The sequence below is a fragment of the Chelonoidis abingdonii genome, chromosome 3 (genome assembly GCF_003597395.2).
Source record: "Chelonoidis abingdonii isolate Lonesome George chromosome 3, CheloAbing_2.0, whole genome shotgun sequence".
Taxonomy (NCBI): domain Eukaryota; kingdom Metazoa; phylum Chordata; order Testudines; family Testudinidae; genus Chelonoidis; species Chelonoidis abingdonii.
In genome coordinates, this window is record NC_133771.1 from 181,404,885 (window position 1) to 181,417,312 (window position 12,428).

At 34.8% G+C, this 12,428-nt stretch overlaps 1 protein-coding gene and 1 long non-coding RNA gene across 2 annotated transcripts in view; one reads left to right on the top strand and one right to left on the bottom strand.

The window, feature by feature from the left end:
* Positions 1-12,428, bottom strand: part of LRPPRC (leucine rich pentatricopeptide repeat containing) — a 163,965-nt gene that overhangs the window by 69,812 nt on the left and 81,725 nt on the right. The window contains exons 24-25 of the mRNA XM_032774992.2: positions 2,715-2,839; positions 1,962-2,068 (exon numbers count right to left, since the gene is read on the bottom strand). Of these exons, the coding sequence (XP_032630883.1) occupies positions 1,962-2,068; positions 2,715-2,839 (232 nt within the window). The remainder of the gene's footprint in view (positions 1-1,961; positions 2,069-2,714; positions 2,840-12,428) is intronic.
* Positions 3,498-12,428, top strand: part of LOC142046610 (uncharacterized) — a 404,232-nt gene continuing 395,301 nt past the window's right edge. The window contains exon 1 of the long non-coding RNA XR_012655627.1: positions 3,498-3,530. This is a non-coding gene — a long non-coding RNA (uncharacterized LOC142046610). The remainder of the gene's footprint in view (positions 3,531-12,428) is intronic.

The following is a 12,428-nucleotide window of genomic DNA, read 5'->3' on the forward strand; positions in this document are numbered from 1 at the left end:
GGAGTACAGAAATCGATTTAAAGTGCCCTTTATATCGATATAAAGGGCATTGTAGTGTGGACGGGTACAGCATTAAATCGATTTAATGCTCTTTAAATCGATTTAAACGCGTAGTGTAGACCAGGCCTCAGTTCCCAAGGCAATAGCTCTGTACGGTAACCTTCAGTTTCAGTCAACTTCTTTAGCGAGGGAACACTAAATAGCCCTGATTATCTGTTTCATTATAAACAGAGAGGTTTAGAATTTACCTTTATTACTATATAGAAAACAAGGAATAGTTCAGTATTTACTGAAAATAAACCTTTGTTTAGAAAAAACGTAACCCACATATACAAAGGACCAAATCAGACTTTGTAAAGGTTACACAAGACTTGGAAATCCTAATCCAATGAGCACAAAAAGACAAGCAAGACAGCCAGATGTCCATCTGATCTTTTGATAACAGTATTGGGGTTTATGCCAGAATCTCTGACTCTTGCTGGTTTTTAACATTTCATGGTCAATCACCACAAAGTTAACTTGCTCATTTCTTCTTAATTCTTAAAGAAACAGGAGAGGTAAATTGGTAACAGCTAATTTATACAGAGAAGTAGGTTTTCAAACCAAAACAAACAATATAATTTGTTTACTCTCTGGTTAATTTCAAATGTGACTGAAATAGTCTCTGAACAAAGTATTTTTTAAGATAAAGAAATTACCATCAGTGCACAAAAAATTCAAGAACACATTCGAAAAAAAGTCTATTAAATCCAAAGAAACAGCTAGTAAAAACATAGAAAACTGCAAAATGTCTTACATTTCCTTTGGCATTCATTTCACTTCTAAACATCCCACAACACGTTTGATCCTTCTTACGCCTTTTTCCTTTTCTCTTGTATTTCAGTCACACCCTTAAAATAAACCCCTCTTCAGCCCTTGCTAATAACTGAATTGTATTCTTTTCTGTATTTTATCATAATAAAGCTATTAAAGCATCAAAAGCTCACTACATTTAGGACTACTGCTTTTCTACAAAAGTGAAAAGCATTTGTTAAAAAGATACAGTTTTGTCCTACCATCAGAGGACTAAAGAAAAAAACAGTTAACATAATTTTTATGCAAGATTTTTAATGTCTAATGATTCAGATGAGGATTTCTGTTATCCGATGTATTTTTTTCTTCAGGAGATAACCCCTAAAGGAAGAAAGGTATTTCACAAAAGAAGGTTCAATAAAAGACGACAACAAAAGTTTCATTTTCTGAAAAGACTCTCCCCTTACAATGTAAACCAGACAAGTAATGCAGAGTTTACACACACCCACACACACAAACACCCTGCTAAGGAAAAAAAAAATCACAATCTGGGCAGGCTCTGCAGTTGCCCTTTTGACTTATCAGTTTCAGTAAGCAAAATTTCAATCAAGTCTAGATAAAATATACTAATCCTAAATAGACCAAGTTTGTCACCTACCACTTTCTATAAGCTGCTTACCATGGTTTAAAAAAAATTCTAAATTAAATGCCAAACAGTAGCAGACAGCACTTGTTTGGCTGATTAACTTGTAGACAAGCATTACAAATAAATCTGAGTATGGTCTGCAGCAGCAAATTAAATTCCAGTGCTTTTAAGAACAAAGAATTCCTTGGGAAAGAGGATTAGTAACTTTACACCCAGGAATGCCAGTTTAATTTAATTGTTCCACAATCCGAGATTTAATATGCAAATATTTTGATATGTAACATGAATTTGATAAAGTAAGGAAACAATTTCAATATACAACCAGACTCTCTCTCTTCTGAACTGTAATTATACGTAATAAAAAAGCTGGCCGAGTTCTCTGTTTTTTCCCCCCTTCGTTATTGGGATTGAATTTTATTAACATGAATCAGAACAAGACTAATTAAAGGTTAAAATTTTTAAATGTATTCTCATTCAGAGTCTAAATAGCTGCATGATTAGAGTACTGTAGTTAAAAACCCACCTCAATGATCTTCTTGGCCTCTTTGTATTTTCCTGTATTCAGAAAAGCAAAGAAGATATCATAGAGCATCATCATTTCACCTCGTTCTTGACTCACGAAGTCCATGGCTAGAGAGAGAAGAAAACTCATTTCATTGTCTGTTTAATAACTGGGAAGCATTTCAAAAATAGATGTCAAAAATAATCTAACAAATAAGATTTCCCACACCTGACAAAACACAAAATAAGGATGGGGAAATAATTTTCTGGAAAGAGATACTAAGAATGAGGACAATTGCAGCTCAAGATTAAATATACTTCAAGTAATCTTGCTAATCTGCATTATAGTTTATAATAATTAAATTTAACACCATTAACAGATTATAAATTGGCATTCTATATTGCTGCAGACGACAAGGATTTAGGATTTCTTAAAAATGTTGAGGGAGAGACGTATAGAACAAGTTAGGGTGTGTCAACACCAATGGACTGACATATATTCCATTATAGCAGCCTGCTGTTAATAGCTAGGCATTCGGTTGTGGAAACATCAGGTTCCTTCGTACTTAAAATAAAACTTAATTTTTTCAATTTGCAAAAAGGACATCTGGATGCTGCTGAAAGCTTAAAGTTACGCACATATATTCTATGTATCCTCCCACTGTTTGCATAGCCTGATGTAAAGATAACCAAAAATTAAACTAAACTAAACCAACCACCTCCATAAAGAATCCAAAATAACCCAAACAACAGTATTTGATTACATCCAACTAACCTTTCTGGAGGAGTTCAGTATTTCCTTGTTCTATTAGCCTGCACAAGATGTCATGGAGCCTAGGCATCTTGCCATACTTTTTATAACAGTCAATGGTAGCTTCCAGAGCAGAAGGTACGTCATCCCTTATGAAAAAAAGGTACACAATTTAAGTTAAAATGATAATAGCCTATAAGAAAAGTTTGCACAAGAACAGTACAGTATGGCTTAGGGTTTCAACTAAAATTCATCTAATCGCATAAGGATTTTTATACAGTCTCCTTAATAACAGGCCATTAAGAAATACTGTCCATTCAGAAAATTTTCCACATCTCAGAGTCAGTTTGAATTTTAAATTTATATTAGGGCCGACGAATAATCACAGTTAATTCATATGATTAACTCAAAAAAATTAATCATGATTATTCGCACTATTCAACAGTGGAAAACTAATTTAGATTTATTAAATATTTTGGATGTTTTCTACATTTTCAGATATATTAATTTCAATTACATCATAGAACAAAGTGTACAGTGCTCACTTTATATTTATTTTTCGATTACAAGTATTTGCACTGCAAAAAACAAAAGAAATAGTATTTTTAAATTCACCTAATATAAGTACTGTAATGCAATCTCTTTATCATGGAAGTTGAATTTAACAAATGTAGAAGTATTGATTAAAAAAAAACCTGCATTCAGAAATAAAACAATGTAACATTTTAGAGCCTGCAAGTCCACGCAGTCCTATTCCTGTTCAGCCAATCGCTCAAATGAGTTTGTTCACATGTGCAGGAGATAATGCTGCCTGCTTCTTGTTTACAATGTCACCTTAAAGTGAGAACAGGCGTTCTCGTGGGATTGTTGTAGCTGGTGTTGCAAGATATTTACCTGCCAGATGCACTAAAGATCCATGCCTCACCACCATTTCAGAGGACATGCGTTCATGCTGATGACGGGTTCTGCTCGATAATAATCCAAAGCAGTGCTGACTGATGCATATTCATTCTCATTATCTGAGTCAGATGCCACCAGCAGAAGGCTGATTTTCTTTTTTGGTGGTTCGGGTTCTGTAGTTTCCGCACTGGAGTGTTGCTCTTTTAAGACCTCTAAAAGCAAGCTCTGCACCTCATCCCCCTCAGAGTTTGGGAGGCACCTCAGATTCTTAAACCTTGGGTCAAGGGCTGCAGCTATCTTTAGAAATCTCACATTGGTACCTTCTTTGCATTTTGTCAAATCTACAGCGAAAGTGTTCTTAAAATGAACGTGTACTGGGCCATCATCAGAGACTGCTATAACAGAAAATATATGGTAGAATGTGGGTAAAACAGTTCAGGGGACATACAATTCTGCCTCAACGAGCTCTATCAGAAATTTAATTAATGCTTATTTTTTTAAATGAGCATCATCAGCATGGAAGCATGTCCTCTGGAATGGTGGCTGAAGCATGAAGGGGCATACAAATGTTTAGCATATCTGGCATGTAAATATCTTGCAATGCTGGCTACAAAAGTGCCATGCAATGCTGGTTACAAAAGTGTCATATAAATGCCTGTTCTAACTCTCTGGTGACACCGTAAATAAGAAGTGGGCAGCATTATCTCCTGCAAATTGTAACCACATTTGTTTGAGGGATTGACTGAAGTAGAACTGAGTGGCTGTGTAGGCTCTAAAGTTTTACGGTGTTTTATTTTTGAATGCAGTTTTTTTTTTCTTTGTAGATAACTCTACATTAATAAGTTCAACTTTCATGATAAAGAGATTGCAGTAAGGTATGTATCAGGTGAATTGAAAAACGCTATCTCTCTTTTTTTTTTTTTTACAGTGCAAATACTAGTAATAAATAAATATAAAGTGAGCACTGTACACATTGTATTCTGTGTTGTAACTGAAATCAATATACTTGAAAACATAGAAAACATCAAAAAATATTTAAATAAATGGTATTCTATTACTGTTTAACTGTGATTAATTGCGCAATCAATCACGATTACTTTTTTTAATCGTGTGATTAATCACATTTAATTTTTTTAATCGTTTGACAGACCTAAAATATATTTTAAAAGTAACAGGTACAGAAGTTTTCAAATTAACATATTTAATGATGGACTATCCTATTTCGGCAACACAGACTGAATTTCTCCACAGATGGACAAACATCCTATAGAAATATTGATCATGTGACTAGATCTTCACCTCAGACCGCATCGTTTGCACATTTGGGTACAAATCACTGAATTGGTTTACATTTTCAAAGTTATCCTCATAATTTTGAGGACTAGAAGCTTTCTCTTTTAAATTAAAACTTTTATTTTTAGTATACTTGTGCAAAAAGGACAGATTCCAAGCAGAATTACACTATAGTCATTGCCCTATGTATGCAAAGTTTTGATGCAAGTCATAATAACTTCAAACACCAATATTTTTTTAAATATACTCAACAAGAAGAGTTTTAAAATAATTAAGAATCTGTATAGCACTGTAAAGGTAAATAGCGTTTGTTAAAAGAGAAGACAAACCAAATCAAACAGTCCCTCTTCTAAAGAGCTTACAATCAAACATACAAAGCACAGGACACCAGCTGAAATAGAGCAGAGGGTCTGGAGAAATCAGTGGTTAGAGAGACTAGTGTAGCAAAATCATGTGGAAATAGGAGGTTTAAAGAAACAGTTTGGAGAGCAGAGGGTTGGTATGGGAAAAATATGTAAAAATAATCTGTGGAGCAAAAAAAACAAAAATCAACATTTGTTGTGTGTGATATTTGATCCGTTGTATATTTTGCAAGACAACCAGATAAAGGCTGGTAAAAATGGGTAGGACTAGGTGGGTAAGAAACATGTATGTCTGAAGTCTGTTTACAGCAGGTGGTAAATCCATACTGTAGACCTGAAACAGTAAAAATAATTTTTGAATCAACTTCTATTGAACACTTCCTCAACAGTATTTCATAAGCCCAAATTAAGGAAATGATATTGTCATTTAAAGTTAATTCACTTCCAAAAATTGTTCATATTTTTTCTCTTGCACAAATGTTCACCGATAAGGCCAGAAGGGACCACTGTGATCATCTACTCTGACCTCTATCCTAAGACAGGCCCTAGGACTTCCCTGAATTATTTTTTGTTTGAAAAACATCCAATCTTGATTTTGAAATTTCCTGTGATGGAGAATCAATGTATCATTTGGTAAGTTGTTCCGAAGGTCAGTTACTCTCACTGTTAAAAATTTGCACTTGATTTGTCATCAGAATTTGTCTAGTTTCAACTTCCAGCCACTGGACCTTGTTATACCTTAGTCTGATAGGGTAAAGGCGCTTCTAATTTCGAATTTCTGTTCCCCAAGTAGATACATGTGATCAAGCTACCCCTTAAACTTCTCTTTCAAAGGATAAGTAGTCTGATCTCCTTGAGTTTTTCCACTATCGGGGATGTTTTCGTCCTTTAATCATTCTCATGGCTCTTCTCTGAATCCCCTTCAATTTATCAACATCGTTCTTGAAACTGTGGACACCAGAACGGGACACAATATTCCAGTAGTGATCACACCCGTCCCAAATACATAGGTAACAATCTCCTTACTCCTACTTGAGATTCGCCTGATTATGCACCCAAGGATTGCATTAGCCCAGGGGTAGGCAACCTGCGGCACGCAAGCTGATTTTCAGTGGTACTCACACTGCCTGAGTGGCCACAGGATAGCACGGGAAGTTCACATGAAGCTGATTATCCATGTTACCCCAAGCTTTTTTCCAAGTTACTGCTCCCCAGGACTGAGCCTCCCATTCTGTTAATACAGCCTGTATTCTTTGATTCTAGATGTATAACTTCACAGTTGGCTGTATTAAAATGTATGGTTTTATTCTGTCCATCTTATTAACTGATCCAGATTGCTCTGCATCAGTGATTTGGCCTCTTCATTATTTACCCCATCTCAATATTTGTGTCATCTGCAAACTGTATTAGTGATGATTTTATGTTGTCCTCCAGGTCACTGATAAATGTTAAATCAGCTAAAACCTAACCTCTATGGAATCGCACTAGAAACATACCTGCTAAGTAATTATTCTTTGCTTACAATTACATGTTGAGACCTATCAGTTAGCCAGTTTTTAATCCATTTAATATGGCACGTTATATTTGTATCATTCTAGTTAATCAAAATTTTACGTTGCCCTTGATTTTATTACTATTTCATCTATATTAATCTTTTAAAATGTATTAAAAAGTAAAATATAAATGCAGAAGAAATGTTAATGTTATTGTAATATTATTGACACTGAGAAAATGAGCCTAACTTGACAGATCTCTACCGTATCCCCTTACTAAGCCCTGTTTACAGTGCATCTTCTGGCACCCCACAGAGTCATTTGAATTTTTGTCATTTGGGGTGAAGACTAAATTACAGGTTAATTTCAAAACTGCAAGCAGATGTTGCAGACTAGATTACTGTCATACAAGAGAAATACTATGGATGAAATACAGATGGATATAAAGCTTCATATAATCAGTATTTTCTTCTGCTTTAGATTCAAGTTCAGTTTAAACACCTTTAAAATCGGTTTTTATTAAAAACTACTCAAATTCTTGTGAGGCACAACAGCACTTACACATATAAATTAAAGTTTTCAGTTGTAAATTCAGCTCAGATTGATTCTTAAACTGCAATAGTATTGTCTCAGCTGTATACCCTCAGCATTAAAGTGACTCTTTTAGGTCAAAGCTATCAGTAAATGAATGAACAACTGGAATGTCAATCAGAAACATTAATAGTTTTTGGTCTCTAAATGTATGATTCTGAAGATATTTATACTGTGTGTGCAGAAAAAAAAAAGCCAATAAAAAGAAAATGCAAACATATATGTTATGGTGTTTCCTGCTGATACAACATACAAAATGTTTCCAGACTCAGGCCCCCAAAATAAGTTTAAGCTCAATAATGAGACCAGTGCATTATAACTTCAGCTTAAAGTGATAAAAATCTACTACATCTGTCTCAAATTTCCTTAGAACAACACTGCAGGCGAGTTTTTGTTTTATAAGGCTACCCAACCACAATTTACTGTAAGACAACATTTATAAGGTAAATGTATAGGATTGGATGTCAATGATTATAAAATGCAAAATAAAGGAAAATAAACACAGCTCCAGAATACACGTTTGTAATATAAATGGAACTTAACGTTACTGGAACTGCAAAAACTAAACCTGGCAGGCTTAAATGGCTTTGTGCTTGGGTTATTATAATTTGAAGAATAAATCATAGTGTCTTTTAATTGTTATACAAAATGCAATTGTTTCAAGAGGATTTTTTTTTCCGACAAGCAAGTATTTTTGTGAGTAGTTGTTAATAATTCAGCAGAAAAAAGCCCACTGACAAAACGAGAACTTGCTACACAGCCTTAAAATTGAATTTATTTTTAAGATTATGTTAATGTTCTGAATGCACATATTGCTAAACCTTACAACAGTTCTGCATTTTAATTGAACTGTATGAATATTATTTTTTGTAAGTTACATTTAGAACAAAATGTGTGTGCAAATAACCAGACAGGTTCAAGTTAATGCCTAAAAATCTTATTGGACACAATCTTCCTATACAATTTATATATTCATCAATATCCAAATTTACATCTCAAAGGTTCACATAATGGATAAAGTGTCTGATCCCAAACACATTTTAATTAACGGGTCCAATGACTTCAGCAGGCTTTGGATCAGACCCCAAAAGAGTAAAGCCCTGATTCAGCATTTACAACCAGGCTAGCAAACTTGTGTGTCCATGGGGTCAACAATGCAAGGTAGGGGTCTAAGTTTTTAAATATAAATTCACATGATCCATGGATCATTGAAAAGAATGGGAGTTTTGTTTTTATGGGTGAACTACTATTAAAATTTTACTTTTTATTAGTATCGACAAATGCCATTTATGCTTCTTTTTAAAGGGCAAACTCCTATTTCTCTTTTAAAAACACTTCACGTAAGCAGTTCAGATATTACTTCTCTCATTGCAATCTCTTCATTTAAAAAAAGGAGGTATGCTATCATAACCTAAATGACAGAAGCAGCCTAAACGTATTATGTTTGACTCTCACATAAATACAAGACAGCTCTAACTCAGCATTGCTCTGCTATTTAGACTGTTCTATTTGTAAGAATCTGAGGCAAGTTATTTTTGTCTGGTGCACTTGTGAATTCTTATATACCGTGGTCCCAATCCTGAAAAAACACCATGTGGGTAATTTCACTTATACATGTAATATCACTGAACTAAGTAGGACTAGTTCCATAAATAAAGTTACAGGCAAGAATAACTGTTTGTAGGATAAGGCTCTGTAACAAGACTGACCAACATCGAATTCTTCTCTCATTCCTATTTCAAATTATATAAATCATTCCCTTCTTACAGCATGTAGCTCTAAACCTAACCCTTTTACTTGTAATAAACAACTTTCCAAACCAGAGAGTCTGCTTGATAAAAAGACTCCAAATATTGATTTTAATTGGAATGAAGTGCTACAACGTTATGCATAAAGCTTTAGTGAAGTGGCAATTTACCTAAGGGGTTTACTGATTGAAAAGCTCTCAAACCTGAAATCACTAGAGAAGGAGAAAGAAAAGAGGGACTCTGGAAGGGGGGGGGGGGGGGGGGAACAACACAAAAAAACACCTCTTAAAACAAATCCCTCTCTGCAAATCTGAAGCAGATGTTAGCGTGGAGGGAAATCAATTCAGTAAGGTACAATCAGCTTTACAAAAATTATTCTGTTAAGAAAACGAGCTCTTGAAATAACTAAAATTTTTTTTTCTCTTCATCAGCTACAGCAAGGAATCTTCAAGGAGACTGGTGTTGCAATTACAACTAATCCTCCCCCAAAAATTAACTGTGTTGAAGGCTTTGTAATTTCCCTAGGTACAATTTAGCTGTCACTTACTTCAAAATTTACTCAAACATGCGTTCGGAACAGCACTAACTTCACATGTCAAGTGCTTTCCAGCCAATTGAGTCTAAACTGGAAGTCGGTGTTAAACAACTGAATGATTAGACAAGATAGCTCATTTCCCTGCTCTTTTGTTCAGAATAAAATGCCACATTTACATTATCAGGCTCAACAGGATTTTCTGACAGAGGGAAAAAAAAACCCTAGTGAACACTGTCCATATTAAGCACATGAAGCCTGTCATTTACCAATCATCCTTCAAAAAGCAATAGCCATGAATGTAACTTAATTACGACCCAATGATCCTTGACGAAAAATCATCTTATCACTGTCCTGTCCCCCTAGGGCAAATGAACCACCTTTGTCCTCTGGCACTGATGATGCTAAATTCCTAATTGCAGTAATGGAGTAAAAGAGCCGAACCTCCTTAATTTCCTTGCAGCACTTAAGAGTTTTAAACTAGGAGGAAAAAAAATACAGAAATAATATAAATATTTGGATTAAAGATGTTGAAAATTAGAAAAAAATTGTCGATTAAAGTAAGCAATATTTTTAAATATTACCTATTTTTAAAATTAATGAGTTAAAAGGTCATGAAATGTACTGTATTTACCAAGGAATCATCTCTAGCACATGAAACCACACATGTACTTAAGTCTATGAAACCTAGATAAGAACTGTGGACAAACAGAGGATTCAGATTGCATCTACACACCTGGTATATGAGACACCAATGAAATGCATGTGTGTTCACACAGACTGCAGAACAAATTAACACACAGGGCCCTTTAGTGAACAGCATGAATTAAAACTGCTATTTTGATCATTTTTAAACAAATATCCAGAAGGTGTAACTGGATTGTATTTTCAAATGACTCTACCAGTTAAACAGGTTGTGTTCACTGATCTCTGCTAACAAAATAGTTACATATTTTGCCTACATAATTCAGATTTAATGCACATTTTATATTTAGCTACCCGGAAATTTTCTTAGCAAATGTGATAAGGGTTTCAAGTATGTATTTATCCAGGATGTATAAATTAACTAGCAGTATATTTTTCTTTAAATCTGGGAAGATAAAATATAAACTAAGATCTGAAATAATTCCATTTTTAGAGAAACTTTATAAATCAAATGAAACTGAGTTTCTACCATACACAACATTCACATTTATATTTTAAAAGTTTGCTTGTGCAGCAGCTATCTTGTACGAGTAAAATCACCAGCTGTGGTAGATGTTTACTTCCCCTCCTGTAAAGCACCGTATAGCACAGAAGTAGATTAGCTTCACAAACCTCTTCACAGTTTTGTAAATCTGTTAGTGTTTAAGTAGGTTTCCCTTGACAGTTGATAGAGGAGAGCAAAGAATAACCCAAAAAGTTACCCACTAAATCCTCAAGGATCTTCATATTATACAGGTAACACACACACAGTCACAGCATTAACCTCTCCCCATTATCAGCAACTGGAAGAATCAGTTCAAAAGAAAGATAAGTTTTAAGCCCAATCTTCAATTTATTATATTCCTATGGAAGATTTTGACAGGTTGCTCAAAATTAAAAACATCCAAAGTCAATATCCTGATTAGGATATTTTGCCATACCATTCAAACAAGAATTATCTTGAATGAGGGATTGAAGATTAGATATGTAGTTTTTTGCAATTTTTCCTGAATTTACATTTCTTGAGCTAATACACTGCTCACACCAAGAATAAAGCTAATACCTTTTAAGATCACTTTAAAAGATTTTTACTTTAATTGAGATAATTGCTTTATCTTGGGAAAAACAAAAAACTGTCATTATTTAAGTTAAATTTATTTCTATGATCATCTATTTCTGAACTAGTTAGTAAAATTTCCTCCCTGTCTACCCATAAAAGGACCGGGGATGGAGAGGTAGCGAAAATGGGTTGTCTGGCTATGCTAAAAGAAGGACAGGAGATATTTGACATGGGTTTAATCAGGCTGCAACTTTATTATTAGATGTCTGCGACTACCCAGCAGATAATGTACACTACAGGTAACCTCATATTTATTCTGTAATTACCTAGGTGGCTTTTATTAGCCCTCTCTCTTTTTCCATCCACGTCCGTCCAGCAAATCCATTGCTGGGACCTTACCGTACCCAAGGTCTGGGGCTTCCAAAAGCTCCCCCTCTTTCTCACTCCAGGTTCCTCCAACAAATCCATTGCTGGGAACTTACCATCCAAACCCCGCTCATAGGAGGGTTAAAGTTGGCTATAAAGTGGGGTTGGCTCCCTGCTGTACCAATCATAGGAGTCCCCAACTGCTCCACATTCGTCCCTTTAACGAATACCTCTTTTTTAATTCATCAGATTTTGTTAAGAAAATATTTTATTGGCAACTGTCACCTTAAAAAGTGCTAAGAATGTGAAGGGTCTGAAGATCTTTCCTATCTTGCATGCTGTCTGTAGGAGGAACAAGTCTCTGAAACTGATTTGGAAGATGTAAAAACTTAGTTGTAAATCCAAAAAGACTGGTAAAGGCAAGAATAAGCATTTTAAAACTATGGTTGTTTAAATCTTCCATAACAGTCACAGGGTTTTCCTTTCCATCCTACCAATGTCAGGAATTAATTTTTTTTTTTTTTAAAAATGGCACCAGCAGAGCCAGTTCCATGGAACATTAGAAAATCCTGCAGCTCATCCCATTGGCTTGCCAAACTTCTGAAGTGACAAAACTGTACCAGCAACTTAACTCCAGCAGTTAACCACCTGCATCTGTGCTGCCATGGAGCTATATAGCATGGCAAGTAGCGAATCACTTGGGAACCAC